The sequence below is a fragment of the Eptatretus burgeri genome, chromosome 11 (assembly GCF_056783735.1).
Source record: "Eptatretus burgeri isolate ZD-2024b chromosome 11, Ebu_testis_v1, whole genome shotgun sequence".
In the NCBI taxonomy this organism is placed as follows: domain Eukaryota; kingdom Metazoa; phylum Chordata; class Myxini; order Myxiniformes; family Myxinidae; genus Eptatretus; species Eptatretus burgeri.
Window position 1 is genome coordinate 40071473 of NC_140971.1, and position 22628 is coordinate 40094100.

The window sequence follows — 22628 nt, forward strand, 5'->3', positions numbered from 1 at the left end:
GAAGAGGACTCACCCTGTTCCCTATTTAAAGAGGACTCACCCTGTTCCGCTATTTAAAGAGGACTCACCCTGTTCCCTATTTAAAGAGGACTCACCCTGTTCCGCTATTTAAAGAGGACTCACCCTGTTCCACTATTTAAAGAGGACTCACCCTGTTCCACTATTTAAAGAGGACTCACCCTGTTCCACTATTTGAGGAGGACACACCCTGTTCCACTACTTGAAGAGGACTCACCCTGTTCCACTATTTGAAGAGGACTCACCCTGTTCCACTATTTGAAGAGGACTCACCCTGTTCCACTATTTGAAGAGGACTCACCCTGTTCCACTATTTGAAGAGGACTCACCCTGTTCCACTATTTGAAGAGGACTCACCCTGTTCCACTATTTGAAGAGGACTCACCCTGTTCCACTATTTGAAGAGGACTCACCCTGTTCCACTATTTGAAGAGGACTCACCCTGTTCCCTATTTAAAGAGGACTCACCCTGTTCCGCTATTTAAAGAGGACTCACCCTGTTCCACTATTTGAAGAGGACTCACCCTGTTCCACTATTTGAAGAGGACTCACCCTGTTCCACTATTTGAAGAGGACTCACCCTGTTCCACTATTTGAAGAGGACTCACCCTGTTCCACTATTTGAAGAGGACTCACCCTGTTCCACTATTTGAAGAGGACTCACCCTGTTCCACTATTTGAAGAGGACTCACCCTGTTCCACTATTTGAAGAGGACTCACCCTGTTCCACTATTTGAAGAGGACTCACCCTGTTCCACTATTTGAAGAGGACTCACCCTGTTCCACTATTTGAAGAGGACTCACCCTGTTCCACTATTTGAAGAGGACTCACCCTGTTCCACTATTTGAAGAGGACTCACCCTGTTCCACTATTTGAAGAGGACTCACCCTGTTCCCTATTTAAAGAGGACTCACCCTGTTCCCTATTTAAAGAGGACTCACCCTGTTCCCTATTTAAAGAGGACTCACCCTGTTCCCTATTTAAAGAGGACTCACCCTGTTCCGCTATTTAAAGAGGACTCACCCTGTTCCGCTATTTAAAGAGGACTCACCCTGTTCCACTATTTAAAGAGGACTCACCCTGTTCCCTATTTAAAGAGGACTCACCCTGTTCCCAATTTAAAGAGGACTCACCCTGTTCCCTATTTAAATAGGACTCACCCTGTTCCCTATTCAAAGAGGACTCTTTAAATAGACTATTTTATTTAAATAGATAATTCTTGAGAGGGTTCGCCACCATCTGCTTGAGCACCAGCATCCAGAGCAGTCAGGCTTTACACCAAAGAGGTCAGTGATTGACCGTATCCTTGCACTTCGTGTCCTCACCGAACGCAGACGAGAGTTTCGGCAGGGGCTGCTTGCAGCCTATGTTGATCTCTGTAAAGCGTTCGATTCAGTGAATCGGGATGTCCTCTGGAGGATTCTTGGTCTTCGTGGGGTGCCACCGAAACTGATCGATCTGATGTCTGAACTCTACTCTGGTACTGAGAGTGCTGTGAAGTGTGGTGGTACCATCTCTGACTTATTTCCAGTTGTTGCTGGAGTTTGTCAAGGATGTGTACTTGCCCCCACACTTTTCAGCACTTGTATGGACTGGATTTTTGGGAGGATGTCGGAGAGATCAAGTTGCGGTGCATCGTTTGGCAATGTCAAGATCTCGGACCTTGATTTTGCAGATGATGCAGTCATCTTTGCGGAGACTTTAGACATCCTCTTGGGGGCCCTCGAGGTGCTGAATGAGGAGTTGGAGCCGTTGGGATTACGGATTTCTTGGGTCAAAACTAAGATCCAGGCTTTCGGTGACATCTTGGATGCTGCTGTCCTGTCTGTGTCTGTTTGTGGTGAGGATGTTGAGGTCGTGGATAGATTCACTTACCTTGGCAGTGATATTCATGTCTCCGCAGGTTGTGAGCCGGAGGTCAATAGACGTTTGGGTCGGGCCTGGGGAGTCATGGATTCACTGGATCATGGGGTGTGGCACTGCCGGTACCTGTGCGGGAGGACGAAAGTCCGAGTCTTCAGGTCCTTGGTACTTCCAGTCTTGCTCTATGGGTGCGAGACTTGGACTTTGACCAAGGATCTGAGATGGAGACTTAATTCCTTTGGTACCAGGTCTCTTCGGAGAATCCTTGGCTATCGCTGGTCGGATTTTGTTTCCAACGAGCGGTTGCTGAGAGAGACTCGGATGAGATTTGTTACCTGCATAGTCCGTGAGTGTCAGCTGCGGCTGTATGGACATGTGGCTCGTTTTCCTGACGCTGATCCTGCTCACCAGATTCTCTCAGCGAGGGAGTCGCATGAGTGGAGGAGGCCAGTGGGCCGACCACGTGCCTCATGGTTGCAGCAGGTTGACCATCATCTCAAGGAGATGGGTCTGGCATCTGCCTGGGGGATGGCCAGACGGAGGCCCCTGGAGTACCGGCGGAAAGTGGACGCAGCGACGCGCTGTTCTGGCACATGCTCCCATACCTGACCTGACCTGACCCTGTTCCGCTATTTAAAGAGGACTCACCCTGTTCCACTATTTAAAGAGGACTCACCCTGTTCCACTATTTGAAGAGGACTCACCCTGTTCCGCTGTTTAAAGAGGACTCACCCTGTTCCCTATTTAAAGAGGACTCACCCTGTTCCCTATTTAAAGAGGACTCACCCTGTTCCCTATTTAAAGAGGACTCACCCTGTTCCGCTATTTAAAGAGGACTCACCCTGTTCCACTATTTGAAGAGGACTCACCCTGTTCCACTATTGGAAGAGGACTCACCCTGTTCCGCTATTTAAAGAGGACTCACCCTTTTCCGCTATTTAAAGGGGACTCACCCCGTTCCCCAATTTAAAGATGATTCACCCTGTTCCACTATTTAAAGAGGACTCACCCTTTTCCGCTATTTAAAGAGGACTCACCCTGTTCCATTATATAAAGAGGACTCACTTTGTTCCACTATTTAAAGAGGACTCACCCTGTTCCACTATTTGAAGAGGACTCACCCTGTTCCACTATTTGAAGAGGACTCACCCTGTTCCACTATTTGAAGAGGACTCACCCTGTTCCACTATTTGAAGAGGACTCACCCTGTTCCACTATTTGAAGAGGACTCACCCTGTTCCCTATTTAAAGAGGACTCACCCTGTTCCGCTATTTAAGGAGGACTCACCCTGTTCCCTATTTAAAGAGGACTCACCCTGTTCCCTATTTAAAGAGGACTCACCCTGTTCCCTATTTAAAGAGGACTCACCCTGTTCCACTATTTAAAGAGGACTCACCCTGTTCCACTATTTAAAGAGGACTCACCCTGTTCCCTATTTAAAGAGGACTCACCCTGTTCCCTATTTAAAGAGGACTCACCCTGTTCCGCTATTTAAAGAGGACTCACCCTGTTCCACTATTTAAAGAGGACTCACCCTGTTCCACTATTTGAAGAGGACTCACCCTGTTCCGCTATTTAAAGAGGACTCACCCTGTTCCCTATTTAAAGAGGACTCACCCTGTTCCCTATTTAAAGAGGACTCACCCTGTTCCGCTATTTAAAGAGGACTCACCCTGTTCCACTATTTGAAGAGGACTCACCCTGTTCCACTATTTGAAGAGGACTCACCCTGTTCCACTATTTGAAGAGGACTCACCCTGTTCCACTATTTGAAGAGGACTCACCCTGTTCCACTATTTGAAGAGGACTCACCCTGTTCCACTATTTGAAGAGGACTCACCCTTTTCCGCTATTCAAAGAGGACTCACCCTGTTCCACTATTTAAAGAGGACTCACCCTTTTCCGCTATTCAAAGAGGACTCACCCTGTTCCCTATTTAAAGAGGACTCACCCTTTTCCGCTATTTAAAGAGGACTCACCCTGTTCCACTATTTAAAGAGGACTCACCCTTTTCCGCTATTTAAAGAGGACTCACCCTGTTTCACTATTTAAAGAGGACTCACCCTTTTCCGCTATTTAAAGAGGACTCACTTTGTTCCACTATTTAAAGAGGACTCACCCTTTTCCGCTATTTAAAGAGGACTCACCCTTTTCCGCTATTTAAAGAGGACTCACCCTTTTCCGCTATTTAAAGAGGACTCACCCTGTTCCCTATTTAAAGAGGACTCACCCTTTTCCGCTATTTAAAGAGGACTCACCCTTTTCCGCTATTTAAAGAGGACTCACCCTGTTCCACTATTTAAAGAGGACTCACTTTGTTCCACTCTTTGATGAAGGATTTGAAGTGCTGCAACTACACATTTTTTAACAGAGGACTCATCCCATTCCATGATTTTGAACAGAGAACTCCTTGCATTCCATGTTTTTTTAACAGGACTCATTAACCTCTATAATTTTGAATGTAAGAGTTGTGCAGACATAAGCGCATTTACCTATAAGCTGGCAACTCTGGGTCGGATTCTTGAACCGACTATAAACTGTTGTGTTGGTGGGTCACAGGCAGGGCATTAGCTGTTGTGCTGTTGAATGGGACATTCATCTGGCTTCCTGTCAACCAGCATTGATTGCTGGTTGATATTAACGATGACAGTCTTGAGCAAAACAAAAAAAAGTCATCATTGTCACAAGCACCTTGACTCTCCCTAATGTACACGGGCAGTGTATCATCAGCACAGCTGTGCCTGAGTAATTATTGTACCAGCAGGCTGAACTCATAATCAAATCCAGGTATAATATGCATTTGCAAGCACAATACGAGTCATCCGATGATTTTGAATGTGAGGATTCATTCCAGGGCTTGCAATACTACCGCAAAATTTCCTTCCCGCAGCATCCAAAAATGCTTTGGCTTGGAAAGTGCACGAAGTTATTGCTGTCCTCACAGAGGGCAGACTGTCACAGTTAAAAACGAATAAGTATCATCAAACAACACTATGTATTAGCTGAAAGATAAGGTTTGACTTCATGCTGAATTTAGCAGCCTTTCTCATTGAGTGTAGTTGCAGCATTTAAAATCCTTCATCGAGCTGAAACGATGCTTCTTCAAACTCGTTCTTGCTGTTTCTTTCATGCCAGCAGGGTCTTCTGTGCTGTCACTGTGAGCAATTTCCAAATCCCGATGAGACAATTTTCTTGTTGCACTGGAAGCGTTGAGTTGAACATCATTTCATGGCTGGCCTGGTTGGTGTTCGCATCTGACACTTAAAACCTGTAATCAAGGCTCACAGGATTAAATGATGAAGGCATACAGGGTGAGCAAACAACCAAGGGAGAGTTTTGAAACAAATTTATCTGGGATGGACAAACAGACATGACGAAAGAGGGTAGTAAAGATCAGAGTTAGACATTGGTAATGAGTGACCATCTTGAGAGACTGGAGAGAGGAGTAAAACTGGACCTGTGTCTGAAGCTATGATTTACTTGTTGGGCATCCTGACAGGATGGTGCAGTGATGGAATACTTATCTTTGAGCGGTGCTGTCTGGGTTTGATTCTCTACCAGGGTATAAACTGTTGGATCGGTGCTTCACAGGCAGGTTGTCACTTCAAAGTCTGTCATTCTTTGGATTGATGTTAGGCTGGGGACTTGTATGCCACCATTAGCTGGTGGATGTTAAATAACCCACGGTGTCTTTCAATGAAGAGTAGGCAAGCTATCGCCGTAATCCTGGCCATATTCCTAAAATGATTGCCATCATCTACAAACGACACTAGGTTGGTGGCACTACTGTGCTCTCTCACAATGATGCTACGAGGAGCCAAAGGCTGTATATGACAGAAGAGGGACATGGTGGGGAATGGATGGCAATAACAAATGTGATGTCCAGCAGACCGGTACCCCTCTGCAAAACAAGAGCTGCAGCCCCCTGTTCTGGTATCTTATTGTGAGATGCCAATGATGCTTCAAAACCTTATTTCCCACCAAGTCAAGGAATTAAAACTGAGATGATGGAGCTCTTGTCATGATTGGAGAGTGATATTCCTTGTCAACGCATACTGTCTCGTATGCAGTATAGTAAGGAGCCGAGAGGTGCCAAGGGAAAATCTGTCAAGTGGAAAATTGTCAGACAACACCTGATATTAGAAGGCAGTTTTGATCAGGCAAAGCAGCAGCAGCAGCAGGGCATGGATGTTGGTTAAAGGTTGGTTGTGGAATGAGATTGCAGGATTTGCCAATTAGCAATGACTTGCTGTACGATGCTGCTGCTTCATGATCAATTTCCATAGACTTTGTGACCAGGACAATCATCTCTTAATGTCCTTGTAGAACATGCTGGCTTACTGATCTCTGCAAACGTTTTTATCCTGCACGGGATGCGTATGCAATCCATCATAAGCTTTTGACACTGTAGAGTCGAGACAAACTCCTTGATCTTACGTATAATGGATGTCACCTGTTACCCACACACATTAAGGGTTTCTTTGAATAAGATAAAGTCCAAAACTATGTGGTATCAATGCCATTGCGTGCATACAAACAGTGCAGGGATCTTTTTAACCGTAATAAAAAGGACATTTTTAAAAGCCCAAATGCAGCCAGAGAAGGTTACCCTCAGATGCAACATGTTTTGTGAAAACGTCTTGGTAATGACGCAACCAGATGGCTTCTCGTATCCTTATTGCGAAAACACATTTTACAAAAACATCCTGGACTGAATATCAAATTCTTAATCCATCCATCGATGCTTGTTGCTCGATTGCCAATTGGACGGCACAGGCAGACACTGTAAGGTACTCCAGTAGATATTGATATTGATGTGTACTACTCTCAAGTGTGGCACATACAGGTATCATTCACAAGTGGATCCATCACAAAGCCAGAAAGGGTAGATCTTATAGATGTCGATTACCGTGACGCAAAAACGAAAAGAAAAAGAGCCATTGAAATGACTTCTTTGGATTCTGTTTTCATTTTCTCTTATGGAAAAGAAAACAGTCAACACAGCAGCCAAAAACAAAGATGAATGCCCCTCTTGTTTTCAAACTCGAGTTTGCAAAAACCCTTTCCAAAATCATCATAATCCATTATCCTTTGCCAGACATTCACAGCTATTACACCTGTATTTTTAGCCCCCAACCGGATGTTAGACCGGCCGCAGCTTACATTTTGGTTCCCGTCCGTCCGTCCGTCCATCCGGAGCCTCGACTAAAAAATCAAAAATGACTGCACGTATCTTTCATATTCGGCATATGTATGCAATCAGGGCATGAGGCTCATCAAATAATTTTGGAATTGGAGCCAATTTGCAATTTGGGCAATTATTATTATTTTTTTTTAAATGCAAGACAATTGCGTCCAGAATTTTGGGGAACCATTGTTTATTTATATAAACTTTACCCTCGACACTAAGAACAAACCAGCAAAATTATCAATTTATTTATTTATTTATTTATTAATATACCTTCTACCTCTGTATGACCTACGCATTTATTTATTTAAATGTAAAATCTCTGCATTCCATTTTAAGTTGTAGTTGGGGGCTGTGTCCTTAATGAGTATTTGTATTATTGTTTTTTCATAATTTATTTGACTTTTTGTTTTTTTTTTGGTCTTGGGAAGAAGTAATATTCTTTGATAACCCTGATTCCTTCAAAACAACTAGCCTTGGTGGAATGAGTCTCACAGTTGTGAATATCTCTTCATATCAACCTTGTTTATCCTCGATCATTGCTTTTCCTTACTTGACGTCCGTCCCTCTCTCTGGGCAGCCTTTCTTTCAAGTGGAAAGTGATGAATGACATGTACAAGTTTTCATCTGTTCACGTTTTGTACTTTTCATCTCTGCAGCTTTTCATGCCGAGCCAAAACACAAAGCAGGCCACGAAGCTATTACAGAACTGGTCAACATGAAACAGAACGTCTCCATAGTGTGATTTGAGACTTTGTGGTTCTTTGAAGGCCTATTAAACCGTCTAATGCAATACGTGGCTAACAAATTAATGCCTGTTTTGAGAGAACCAGGACCTGTGTGGTACTAGCTGGCTACAGACAATTCTGTGGCTGGGAAAGAATGACCTCAACTTCCATGTAATAGTGCATTTCAGCCATTGCACTTTATTCAACAGGGTGTGAAGTTTAAGGAGGGCTGGCAGGATAATCTGGACGAGAGGTACGTGCACTCAAATCCTAGCTGTTTAACCTCGGTTCAAATTTCGACCCAGCTATAACCTGCCACACTGGTGTTTTGCAGGCAGGCCGATACATCGATGTGTGCGCCTTCCCTTGGAAGGACGTTAAGCCAGAGTCAGAGCCATCTGTCAGCACTGGTCATTGGTGGACGTTAAATATCTCACAGGGTTCTTCACAAAGAGTAGGCATGTTGACACCGCCACTGAACAAATGACAAATTATTGCCTAAAACTGTGGATAGCAAGTGGTCGAGTCAAATTGTATAGTCCTTAACACGAGGTTACACTACTTACAATCTCAAGGTGTGGTTGCTGCCTTGGCAACAGCTTCTGCACTGCAAACAAATTCACCGGGTAGTTCGCTCGTTTCATCAGAACAGTCATGTTAGACTATGAAGGGTAACCAACCAAGTAATTTAAGTAAAGGAAGGGAAGAGGATGTGTAAAAGATGATAAGGAGTGTTAAAATATCAAGCTTTGAACATCTTAAGATGTTTCTTTGTCATGTTTCTGTAACTAAAGAGGGATGCAGCGTAACACCTATTTATATGACAACCATTTGTGGGAACCTGCTTCATGTGCTTACTTTTTGAGGAACGAGAGAAAAATAAAGGAATATTACAAGGTAAACCTGTAAGGAGTAAACATAACAGGACTAGAGTCCAACTCACATCAGTAAAGAAGGAAACATAGACTAGTTAAGAAAATAACTCGGCAGGCCGAAAGGAAATCGGAGAAGGACAGAGCCAAGAATATTAAACATAACGGAAAGACATTCTTTAAGTATGTAAGGGGTAAGGAAAGGTTTAAGAGGAGTGTAGGCCCATTGAGGAATGGCACAAGAGAATTGGTGGATGATGAGGGTGAGATGGAGGATATGTTAAGTAGTTTACTTAGTTCTATATTTACACGGAAACAGTCAGGGGACTTGCAGTAGCGGAGGCCAGAGAGTATCTATCTCAGGGAGAGCAAGGGACTTTTTGAAAAGATCCAAGGAGTAGAGCAAGTGAAGAAAGCTAGAAAAAATAACGGATGATAAATCTCCAGGGCCCGATAATATGCATCCTCGTGTGTTACGGGAAGTGGCTGAGCAGGTAAGCGAGATATTAACGGGTATTTTCAATTGCTCACTGGAGTCAGGACAGGTACCGGAGGATTGGAGAGTAGCAAATGTGACAACATTATTTAAGAAATGATCCAGAGAAGAACTGGGACTCTATAGACCTGTTAGCTTGACTTCGGTTGTGGGGAAGGTGTTGGAGACCTTAATTAAGGAACTGAAAGGGAAACATTCAAATAATTTCAAACTCATTAATAGTAGTCAGCATGGGTTTACTGAAGAGAGATCTTGTTCAACAGATTCATTGGAGTTCTATGAAGTAGTTTCTGACTGGGTGAATGGAGGAAGTGCAGTAGACAGAGTATATCTAGACTTTAAGAAGGCATTAGATAAAGTACCACATCTGAGGTTGTTGGGCAAAGTAAGGGCTTCTGGAGCGGCTGGTCAGGTAGCTAATTGGATTGCAAACTGGTAGGAAGCAAAGAGTGGCTGTGAGTGGGAGGATGTCTTGCTGGGAAGATGTAAGTGGTAGGGTACCTCAGGGATCAGTACTCGGACCATTACTATTCATTATTTACATCAACAATTTGGATAGTGGGGTAAAGAGTAACCTTTCCAAATTTGCAGATGAGACAAAACTTGGATGTTGGGTGGATAGCAGAGGGGGTGGTGATCAGATTCAGGAAAGTATTGATACTTGTATAGATTGGGCAAAAGCCCGGCAGATGGAATTTAACCTGAGCAAGTGTAAGGTGTTGGGGATGGGGAAGAACAATGAAACCAGAGGTAACATGATGCAAGGGACAATGGTGGGACGTATCACACAGGAGAAGGATCTGGCGGTGGTCATAAATGTTGGGGGGGTGGGGGGGGGTATCTGGAATATTGTGTGCAGTTATTGTCTCGTCACCATATCTGAGGTAGGGCATAACTTCCATAGAGAGGGTTCAGTGCAGGGCTAATAGATTGATTCAGGACCTAGCTCGACTCAGCTATGAGGAGCGGCTGAAGGAGATAGGGCTTTGCACATTAGAAAGGAGGTGGTTACGAGGAGATGTGATAGAGATGTTTTAGATAATGAAATGAAGAGACAAAACAAGTGCACAATAATTATTCAGGAGAATAAACAGTGATAGCACCAGAGACCACAGTATGCGAGTGAAGAAGAGAATTGAGACCAGAGAGTAACAGTCAGGGGCCTTTCAGTCAGACAGTGGTTAATGCACGGAATGGTGTCCTCAGAAAGTTAGTGGCAGTGGAGGGGAGGATAAGGTGAAATGGGATTAGATCGGTACCTGGATGTATTGGAGATGAAGGGTACGTGGATATTGGCTTGTATGTGGATAGATGGGAGATGATACTGGGGTTGGTGCAGCACAGGCACGATGAACTTAGTGGCCTCCTCCTGTGCCAACATTCCTTGTGTATCCTTGTGTATGACAATGTACTTGTGTTCAAATTTTTTCTCAAATTTCAATGAGTTAGGAGGTTCAGTATTCACTTATAAATGGTTGGAAAAATGAAACTCTATGAGGTTTATGAAAAATGACAATCTGATCTTTAAGATGCGCACATCGCAGCCCCCAACCCCTCACCTCTTCATCCATCCTTCTTTCACAAATGCATGAAATAAACAGAATGTTAATCGATGTACAGTTATGTCTATATTAATTTGTTGACCACCATGGGAAGCGAGGAGAAACATCCGTTTCAGGCGTTAACCCTTCGTCAGACCGTCTTTTGTCCGATAAAGACTTGATACCCGGAACGTCAGCTTCTCATTGTTTCCTGCTGCTGTTAGGCTACTTCGCTCGACATTCTCTACCGATTCCATTCACTGTTCTACCTATTTCCCCGACGTCGATCTACGTTATCTTTCACTAGCAAAACTAGTTGTTCGTTATACTTATTTCACAAACTCTGACATACATTGTAGAATGTATGGATGGCAATGAGGACATCATCATTGTTCGTAAGTGCAGCACGTGCATGTGGTGTCGCGATAGCACGAGTTCTTGCATCTGCTGATGCAATGCCGACTGTAGGCTAGAGCAGGAATTGTGAATTTGTCCACGGTGTTGGAGATAGCTCGCTGACTCTTCACGAAGGACACCGTGGGACTTTTAACGAATACCACCAATGAATTCTGATAGACAGCTAGCCAAGTTTAACATCCATCTGAGGACACACGTTGATTGTCGCTCCGCTTGCGAAACACCAGGATGGCAGTTTCTATCTGAGTCGACGTTCAAACCTCGGCTCGACGGCTCAGAGGTGAGCTTGCATTCCTGTAGGTCATCCTGCCAGCTCAACGAGGGGATTAAAGACCTTTTTGTTTCAGTAGATCAATCGAAAGCATCCACAAATGGGCACATTTGAAGCAAAGTCACTCGCGTCATCTCATCGTACGGTCGTTAGCCCAACTGGAACAAGATCATTTTAAAACGCACTGTTGTTTCCCCGAGTTTGTTTTATAACAGGGATAATGTATATTCAGATATCGATTACTTCATGATGGGGTTGGTGGCATTTTCCTTTGATTAACTCAACAAAATTTATGTCGCTTAGTGTTCGGCATTATAATTTCCTGAGATTAAAGTGCTGACAGTTCAATGGGATTGCGTGTCCTGCACTCAGTGGCTCTCTCAACCAGGATCTTTCAACTTATAGCCAGGATATCTCAAAGTCTGATGAATAAACGGTACACCTTTAGCAGCAGCCATTGATTCTTTCACATAAACCTTCATGTACAAACAGGTTTAAAGGCTTCCAGTTCATTGATGTTTTGACTTTCGTTGAAGCCGTTATTTTGCTAATCAACTGTAATTGTTAGCGCAGATTATTCTTGTCTCGCCTTTCGATATCGATGTTTCCAGAGGGTTTTTAGATTGTCGCAGAGCTTGCTGTTCATGGTGTCATCTTTAGAAAATCATAAAAAAACAACGACTTAATTGTGCTGGTTGCAGTATCATCGAGCCCCGGCTGTGCCGCTGATGCAGTGCCCCAATAACAAAGCAGTGAACGAATTGAAGGAATTTGGAATTTCACCGCAGTGCTGGCAAACAATGGCTGACTGTCGAACGATGCTGTGGGATCTTTAATGTCCATCAACTAATACCAGCACGCAGATCACCCGGTAACCAGCAATCCGACTATATATATATATATATATATATATATATATATATATATATATATATATATATATATATATATCATCTCGTCAGGAATCGAACCTCGAATTAGATGGCTCAAAGCGAAGTGGCACAACCTACGTGCCAACCTGTTGGATCCTATATCAGAGTGAAAGCGCATGGTTACAAACATGAGCAAAGTCTGCATTGAGTGTTTGCGAATGAAACTACAATATATAACGAAATAAAAAGTGTTCTTGAAATCGTTCAGCAATTTTAACAGTCAGGTCCGAAAGGGATTTGCTTTTCGTGAACCGCGGCAATTCCACGCAAGCCTTTTGCGAAATACGAGTACGTGCCAATTTGGAAGATAACAAATAACGAGTGTCCCTTATATATGTTCAAGTACTCAATTCATTTGAAAAAAATTACCCATATTGCCACATGTTGCACCATCATTCTGCTATTCGAAAATACATTGATATCAAATTTCCTACTCTGGACTCAAAGTGAACTCGAAAGGCACTCGGTAGAGTGCGTACCGACACCAGGCTGAACAGTTTACGTTTTGTATCCACTGATAGGTTGGATCTCAATGCAGACATAAGCCTGGTGTTGGCTTAGCGACTACAGGGGCTGGCTTAGGATCTTAGGGTCCTGAGTTCAAGCCCTGTTGGCTGTCATCCTTCTGAGGTCAGCAAAATGAGTACCAGTGGACTGTAAGAGGGACACAGCATCAGCAGCGCAGCTGTGCTTCCAAGAAATGATAGCTATGTGGCAGCCAAGCTGCCGTGTGCAAGAACAAAACAGAATCTGGACATGAAACAAAATCTAATCGGCCTGTTCTTGTCACCTAAACCACTCATCCACCATGTTTCGTCCGAATCCGTCCACAACGTTTTGAGATATCCTACTCACAGACAGACAGACAGACAGACAAGAGTGAAAAGGTAACCTCCATCCACCTTCTGTGGCGCAGGTAACAATGGGATAATTGATTAAACCATCATGCAAGGTTTGCTCCGTCGAGGAAAAATAACTAGTAATTTAGGCATTCACAACCATCCTTAACCATGTTGTGAAACGTCGGCAAAGGCCTCAATTTCCTTTCTTCCATCCTCACTTTTTCATCTGTATTCACTCTTAAATTTGTTTTCTACGCAGCCGCTTGAGCCATTGACACAAAACTTTCGACATCGGAGCACCTACCGATGGAGAATTTCTTCCTTAACAAAGTTACATGATTATTGGATGGAAAATGTGGTCAGCGTTCCAAAAAGTCTGTTTTTCTGTAGACGTGGGTTGTAGGGTGTTTCACCTGTAAGGGATAAACGGCCTCAACCTCGCAGGGCACCACCTGAACCCGGTTGTCTAACTAAAGTGCAAAGCTGTTAAAGAATTAATTTCGTACAATTTCTTCATCCGTGTGAGATATTTTGATAAAAATCACAACTTGACCAATCATCAGAAATGAGAATTCTATTCTTTGGGGAACGGAGTTTTCCTCGACCCTGTGGAAGCTAAAGAACAGCAGGGTGTGGACTTGCCTTAGGTCAAGCAAGGCTCTCAACACAGTGTGTGTGTGTGTGTGTGTGTGTGTGTGTGTGTGTGTGTGTGTGTGTGTGTGTGTGTGTGTGTGTGTGTGTGTGTGTGTGTGTGTGTGACGAGTTAAAATCGTTATAAGATAGTCAGACACAATGATCAAAACAGTTCAAAAGAAAATGAAAAATTATTTTGAATAATTTTTGCTATAAAGGTATTTCTGCCAGTTCTAAACATCTAACGTGCACTGCACGGTTTCCAGTAATTAAAACACTACCCATGCAGTAATGCAGCCAGAATACCAAGTGTTTAGAATGTTGCCAGAATACCAAGTGCCCAATAATGTACTTTTGGATTGCCAAAGTTGATCCTCACTAAAAGGACAACAGAAAGCCGAATTCGTAATCATTGGGTATCGTGTGTAATACTAATTGTGTTGTTCTGAGAGGCCTCCATTTGCACGCCCTTTTTGATGCCACAAATTAAAAGGCATCACATTTCCCAACAATCAGAATTGTCGATAATCACAATGAAGCGAGGCACTTTGGTTGATGCAAGGTGGATGATGAATCTCTTGATGGGCTTTAATGCATATCAGACATTATGTCAGGGTTGTCTCTCTCAACATACCTTGAGCATTCGATACAGTCTGGCATCCTGCCTTGCTCTCCAAACTCTCTACCGATGGCATCCAAGGCCGATTATACTCTTTCATTACTGACTTCCTCGACTCTTGTATCTAATGTATGGCTCTCAATGGAATTATTTTATCTCCTCTCCCTGTTAAGACTGGAGGTACCCCAAGGCAGTGTTCTGGGTTGAGTCTTATTCCTAATCTTCATCAATGATCTCGCTGACTCTGGAAAAATCCTCTTTTTCTCTTTGCTGACAATGCCACCCTCTGCCGTAAAACCTTCAGACAGACAGGCAGCAGCCTCTTCCCTCTCTGCAGACCTTGATGGAATCACAAGCTGCTCAAGCACTTGGAATATGGCTTTCCATCCAGGCAAATCTCTCTCTCTCTCTCTCTCTCTCTCTCTCTCTCTCTCTCTCTCTCTCTCTCTCTCTCTCTCTCTCTCTCTCTCTCTCTCTCTCTCTCTCTCTCTCTCTCTCTCTCTCTCTCTCTCTCTCTCTCTCTCTCTCTCTCTCTCTCTCTCTCTCTCTCTCTCTCTCTCTCTCTCTCTCTCTCTCTCTCTCTCTCTCTCTCTCTCTCTCTCTCTCTCTCTCTCTCTCTCTCTCTCTCTCTCTCTCTCTCTCTCTCTCTCTCTCTCTCTCTCTCTCTCTCTCTCTCTCTCTCTCTCTCTCTCTCTCTCTCTCTCTCTCTCTCTCTCTCTCTCTCTCTCTCTCTCTCTCTCTCTCTCTCTCTCTCTCTCTCTCTCTCTCTCTCTCTCTCTCTCTCTCTCTCTCTCTCTCTCTCTCTCTCTCTCTCTCTCTCTCTCTCTCTCTCTCTCTCTCTCTCTCTCTCTCTCTCTCTCTCTCTCTCTCTCTCTCTCTCTCTCTCTCTCTCTCTCTCTCTCTCTCTCTCTCTCTCTCTCTCTCTCTCTCTCTCTCTCTCTCTCTCTCTCTCTCTCTCTCTCTCTCTCTCTCTCTCTCTCTCTCTCTCTCTCTCTCTCTCTCTCTCTCTCTCTCGTTGGGACGTGGCTATGCCGCTGATGCAGTGTCCCCCTTACCAGTACACTGGTGCTCATTTTGCCGACCTCAGAAGGATGACAGTCTGAGTCAGTCTCCTGGTGTATTTTTAATTCAGCGGCCAACGGGGCTTGAACTCAGGACCCTATGATCCTAAGCCACCACCCTAACCACTAAGCCAACACCAGGCTTACTGGGTTACTGGAAGAGTACATGTGTTCAGAAGTAGCTGGGGAGGATCCAAGGGCTGAAAAAGAAAAGTGAGAAAGACAGGACTGGTGGTAAAATAGAAAGAAAACAGAGGCCATTAATCTGTCTATGATGCGAGAGCAACAAGCCTTGTGTTTCACCCTTGCAGCGGGAGATTCCAATATATAATGCTGAGAGATTTAGATGCCGCAAAATCCAGGAGATACATTTGTGATGCTGCTGCCCCAGCCCCAAGTGGAGAGCAGTACTCCACTGAGCTATAGACCTTAAAGGCCTTGTTGGTTAACCTCTGTCAACATTCATAACTAATATTGTATATCTTTGCAAAAATGATGCATTCCTTTTCAAGATATTCTCAAGCTTTGAACACATGCTTGTCCCACTGGAGTGGATGGAATGTATTGAAAGCCTTCATTGTAGATCCCTTTACAAAAAGTACAAAAAATAATTCTTTCCCCCAAGGTGCTCATTCATTTGGATGTCCTTGACAGACAATCGTCACCGTTCAATGCAACCAGTCTTCTGTCTGTAAATGTAATCGGTCTCCATGTTTTGATTTGTTTTTACCAGAAATATCGGAATTATTTGCAGTTCCACCGCCTTTGTTGTCTTCTCTGCCACTGTCTTAGTTTTAATCACATGCATTTTTTTGAATACAATGTCGAGGCTCTTGGAGGAATTTCAATCGCTAGAACATAGAACAGGTCAGGACATAACAGAACAAAAGTAACCAGAGAGAGAGAGAGAGAGAGAGAGAGAGAGAGAGAGAGAGAGAGAGAGAGAGAGAGAGAGAGGAGGGAAGAGGAAGAAGAAGAAGAAGAAGATTGAGATTGAGATTGAGATTGAGATTGAGATTGAGATTGAGATTGGAGGGAGACTTGGAGGAATAAGGGAGGAAGTAGGGAAGAATGAGGGCTAGGGGAGGATGCAGGGGGCAGAGAAGATGGATACAGAAGTAAACTATCAGGAAGGAAAAATTGGAAACTTGGAAAGTGGTGAGTTTGGGGAGGGGTTAATGGGGGAAGAAAAGATCATAGCTATGGATGGGGGATAACTTGAGTTGGTAGTGAACAGATGTCTTGAAGACCTGGGGAGCAGAATTAAATTGAGGAGAATGTGGAAGTTGGTTCCACAAGTGGGAAAAAAAAGAGGAAAGAATGAGTGGAGGTGAGCAATGATTCTGGATTTTGAGATTTTCACCAGAAGGGTTTACTAGCAGACCAGATGTGCACCTGGTGGGGACAGAGCATGGAAAGAGCAGTAGGTGCAGGACCGGAAAGGAGGTGGTACAACATAGAGAGACCACTGACCTGTCTGCGACAGCAAAGTGATAAGCCCATAGACTTAGCTTCAACATGGGAGATTACAATGATCTTGAAGGCTTTGGTTTCCACAGTGTCAAGCTAAGCAAGGTGTGAGGGAGGGGTGCTAGTCCAGAGGGGAGAGCAGTACTCCATCAAGCTGTGGGTGAAGACCTTATGGGTGGATAGGAGTTCAGATATGCCAAGCAAGGACTTTGCTCGATGGAGGATGACTAGTCGGTGACTGGCTTTGGAGGCCAACTGAGAACTGTGTTTTGCCCAGGAAAGATCATGGCTGATAGTGAGACCCAGGAGTTCGAGTGAATGAATTCAAAATGATTGTTAATAAAGTAGACAGGAGTGTTTGCCAAATGGTCCTGAGAGAGAGAGAGAGAGAGAGAGAGAGAGAGAGAGAGAGAGAGAGAGAGAGAGAGAGAGAGAGAGAGAGAGAGAGAGAGAGAGAGAGAGATAGAGAGAGAGAGAGAGAGAGAGAGAGAGAGAGAGAGAGAGAGAGAGAGAGAGAGAGAGAGAGAGAGAGAGATAGAGAGATAGATAGATAGATAGATAGATAGATAGATAGATAGATAGATAATAATAAAAAAAAAACCCCAGTAACCCAGTCTTCGTTAACTCTCAAAATCTAGACTTTCTGCACACCTCTAGTGTTTTTTGTTGGTTTTTTTTTTTTGCTCCTTTGTCCTGTTTGTGGAACTGCCTTCCTGAGAAAGTTCAATGGTACTTTTTCCTTCAAGACTTCAAACAAGCAATGCACCACAGATCAGTGGCCTATCAGTGGGATACAAAACGTAAACTGTTCAGCCTGGCAGAGATATGCGCTGCAACGAGTGTCGTTCTATAGTTCCCTCTGTTATCTTGCTCTTCCATTAAACCTAGATTATGCATTAAAAGAGTTCCAATCAAATGTTAAGCAAGCTCAATTTTCTACATTTTTGCCTTTCCTTTTCTCTTTTGAAAGTAAAGCCTTTTGATTTCCCTTTCCTTTTATTGATGAGATTATGTTTGTTTTTAAAGATGGAGAAAATGTTTGCGTTTTGTGCAAGCTAGTTCATGCTTTGATGAAACAGTTTTGTTTTGCTGAAGAGGATTTAAATTGGAAACAGCATTCGATATGAGATTTGTTATTAAAAAGGAAATCATGTGACCATTGTGCACTGCCCCACTGGGTAGTGTTTTTTGATCATGTCTTTAGAAATACACACAGTTGTTAGTAATCTTAAAGATATCTCTCATACACATCAAAACTACTTGAAACTGGGGTGTGTTATCATAGCCCGTGGGGTACGGCATGTCCCAGACGTTTGAATGACTATCTTGGGGAAAGGAGCGCCACAGCCCCAATGTCCCATTTGCTCTAATTCGATCACAAGATAGACTGAGTGGCTTTGCAATTTCAATCACGATCATCAGATTTACTCTGCGCAACCGTCAACCTTGTACGATGGACTTGCACAGAACAAAGAGTGGAGGCAGTCGAGCAACAAGAATACAAGCTACATGAATTAAACTATGCACATGCTAAGATCCCCGTTAATAAATGTTACTCAGCTAACTAGTTTGTCAAATACTGGTTCCTAATTAAGCTTTTGTGATGGTACTTGCATTTATATTACTTCAGAATTATGCAGGTTCTTGGTCAACCCAGCACTGCACATATTATGATCTTGCTGTGAATATAATGCATTATTGTTCTGGTCTTCAAAAAAATAACTCTGTGCAAAAGTTTCTCAATAGAGAACACTAAAGATAAGCGGACAACACAAAAAGGAGGTGGAATTTAGGAGCTCTGTTCTCTTCCTAGCCTTTGGGCACAATAAGCAGGCTGCAGATGCAGAGTGAATGCTTTTAAAATAAGCAAAGAGGACTCGGGAGAGCGAATGTCAGAAGTGTACGTCTCAGTTTCTCCAGCACTTTGTAACAAGATGCTTGTAGCAAGACAGTGCTCAACGGTAAAGGAACTTCCATCCGCAGCACATGGCCTACCCACGCGCATGCTACAGATTCTGATCAAGCAGGTTGCTGTTGGTAGCAGCCATGTCCTGATATTGTCCCAGTGCCACTCGTTCATGCCCCCGACTTTGGGCAGCTGTAAAGATATTCTTCGCGACTCGAGCTCTCCCGACCTCTCCATCCCTCTTCTGAACTTTCTTGTATTCCCTGTGGTACTAAACTGATTTTGAATATATCAATTACCAATTGTCTCTGCATTTTGGTCATTTTTTTGTTGCCATAAGGTGAAATTTTCAACAACTATTAAGATCATAGACCTTTATTGTTATGGCCGGGTGCGTCACATAAACTTGAGATAAATAAACTTAATTACTCTTATAAACACCCAGCTCTGCATGCAAGATCATCGAAACATATGAAATTCCATCATCCTAGACCGACTATCTCGTGCATAGCAAAACCCGTCCAAAGTGGAGTTGAATATTGACAAAAGACAAAATAAATATCTGTATAATGACAGGAAGCAAGTTATCTTACATTTACTGCAAGTACAACTGTGGTGTTTATTTGTCATTGAGAACATTGTCTTCCAGGCAACCACCCAATTGAATCCACCTTCACTTTCAGGCAAACAGGGACCCAAGAATAGAAACGGTACCCAAAGTGGCCATTTTGCACCATGCACGACACAGTGTACTATGTTGTCGTCATAGTGTTCTTGGCAGGTTTGATGAGCTACCCGAGGTTATCCCCCACCCTAACATTGATCCCATGGCACTTTCCAAAATGGGTAGGCCACTGTGTGCCGATACTCTATTCAGATTTTATTTTTGATTTCTTGTTGCGAAGGGAATATCGAACCACACAATAGATTCCTTGCCCAGGTTATTACATCGGCAGTATGTAATCTCCGAATGGAGAATGTTAATTTGGGAAGAAAAGGGGGGGAAATATATTTTGTTCATATCAGTCCATTGACCTTGAAGTCAGGTCAAAAACAAACTGATCACCTCTTGTGTCAGTTACATTGAATGACTTTATGCATGGTTTCCAAACCTTGGACACACAAAATGTTTGATTTGATAAGTTTCTCAGTGCTTGATTGTAATGGATAGCTTTAGATCCAATTTATGAGAATAATAATTATTATTAATGAAATCTTAAAAATTATTTGTTTTAAGTGGAACAAGTAAAACTATGGCCATTTAAAATCGAATGCCTTTGATGATAAAGAGAGCCAAGCAATGTGTTGTCATGTGCCCAACAGTTGTGCCACACATAAAAAGACAAGACCTCACTCTGAAGGAGGAACTTGGAGAAGGAGCCTTTGGGAAAGTGTATTTGGCCGAATGCTCAACCTTAGACGTGAACCAGAAAACATCATTGGTCGCTGCTAAGGTATCCTATCGTCATTGTTCCATTGTTATAGCTCAACAATATACATCAATGCAAACAAATAGAAAATAATTATTAGGGTTTTGTTTATGACAAAGATGACACAGAAAGGAATACAGGCTACGTATAATGTGCAATGTAGAGAGGTAGAGATGGAAGATAATGTTGTTGTTAACATCGATAAAACATATGAGGGAGACAGAATGAAATGAAAGAGGAAAAACCGAGAAGATGCCTTCAATGTACTCCACCCCTAAATAATTTTCGATAGATGTAACCTCACAGAGAGGTGGACAAAATGTGTGTTAATACAACATACCATGTGGTCCAAACTTTGCATGCATACTAAGGGAGCTCCAAGGAAGTGCATGCATGAAAATTGGGTGCTTGGGTTACTTAAAACACCCCTTTTGAAGATAATTAACGGCCTTCTTTAATTATTCTTTATCAAGGTGTCATACTTGGTCAACCCCTGAGTTAGCCCTCTGTCAGCTTGCTGCGGTCTTAATTTGCCATTTTGTTTGGCCTGCTCAACAATGCCTTGACTTGGAATAGGCTGCAACGGTTTCTTAACAATAAAATGCTCATTAAATTTTTTTCCACTTTCTTCACTCATATCATCAAATGCTTCATCTTCATACCTAAGGACCACCTGGAGACGCCAGTGTTCGTGCCTATATTTCATTTCCACAAATGAGACACGTTGTAGAATCTCTTAATCTGAGTCAAATTTCAAAATTTAAACTTCTTAATTGACCTCAGCAGCAGTTCTGACGACTGAAAAAAAAAGTGTTCATTTGTCCAATTCGGACATTGTTTGACATTCCAGGCATCTCCGAGTGTTTCTGGCTTTATTTAGTTTCCACATAGGCGATACCTCTGGAATCTCTTCACTTGAACCAAATTTCAAAATTTAATCTGCAGAATTGACTTTGGCAGCAGTTCTGACTGCCAAAAAAAGTGTTAATCTGTCTAATTCAGACATTGTTTGACATTGACATTCTGGGCGTCTCTGGGTGATGTTTGTTGTAACCAATCGCGAATCGCTTGCCAAGCAACGTGGTCATATTAAACACCATCCGTGGACATCAGAATTATCAAACAATGTGTGAATTGGATAAATAAACACTTTTTTAGCTGGTGGAACTGCTGCTAAGGTCAATTTTGAAATTTGGCTCAGGTGAAGAGATTCCAGAGCATATCACATTTCAGCTATAATGCTTATAAACACCCAGAGTTGTATTCACACATTATTTGATACTCCAGACTGTGTTTATCTCTGGACATGTCCGGGTGGCGTTTGTCTCCGAGCAGTATTTATATTATGACCGGTAGACAGTGGATTTCAGACATTACTTTGTTTGAGTCAGGCCTAGTTGTATTTAACATAACAGGATATAACGAGAACAGCATTCTCATGAATGAACAATAACATCTTCACTGTTATTCTATGCAGAATAATTTTGATGAGACAGTATGAATCGTAATTAACGCTCCAAACCCCTTCTCACCTCATCCCCCCCCCCCAACTCCTCCCAAACTCCTCCCCCTCCATCCCCATAAAATATAACTCTATGGACATCTATAAGCATTACAGCAGAAATGTGATAAGTTCTGGAATCTCTTAACCTGAACCAAATTTCAAATTTTAAACTGTAGAATTGAACTTAGCAGCAGTTCCGACTGCGAAATAAAAGTGTTCATTTATCCAATTCGCACATTGTTTGATACTCCGGTCGTCTTGGGACGTCTCTAGATGGTGTTTCGGATGACCCAGCCCAGCTGTTTTTTTTGATGACCCAGATGACCCAGCCAGCTGTTCCTAATTATTAACCATTTCATTGGAGTGCTTCCTTGAGTGCTTAATTGTGGTGGGCAGGTTGATTCCAAGGTACTCACTTCCAACCATGGAATCAAAAGGAATCGAGAAATGAACTGGAATAGACGTCGATTCCGAGTAATTCCTACTTAATCGAAGAAGTGTTTTTTGGGGGAAATTTTTTTTTGTCCCGATTGGGAATGTTTCGGTTACACATGGCCTAATAATATATTAATTGAAAAGGAAAACTCCCCTGGGGAATCACGTTTGCAACACAGCAGCAAAAGCAAGTCACTTGCAAATAAAACGCACCCCAAAGGCGTGTTCCTTTCAAATGAAGAGCAAGGCATTTTGAGTTGGCCGGTAAAGCGTGTTGATTGCTTTGCTGATGGAGGAGTAGGCAATGCATCGACTGATAAGGTTTTGACAACATGTCGTTCAAAAGGTCCAGAAGTGCAGTTTGGAACTATTTCAGGAATGTTAAAGAAGACAGTCCGAA

General features: G+C 43.0%; 1 protein-coding gene across 1 annotated transcript in view; it reads left to right on the forward strand.

The window, feature by feature from the left end:
- Nucleotides 1-22628, forward strand: part of NTRK2 (neurotrophic receptor tyrosine kinase 2) — a 125606-nt gene that overhangs the window by 56695 nt on the left and 46283 nt on the right. Inside the window, exon 13 of the mRNA XM_085846110.1 lies at nucleotides 20183-20313. Coding sequence (XP_085702236.1) covers nucleotides 20183-20313 — 131 coding nt within the window. The remainder of the gene's footprint in view (nucleotides 1-20182; nucleotides 20314-22628) is intronic.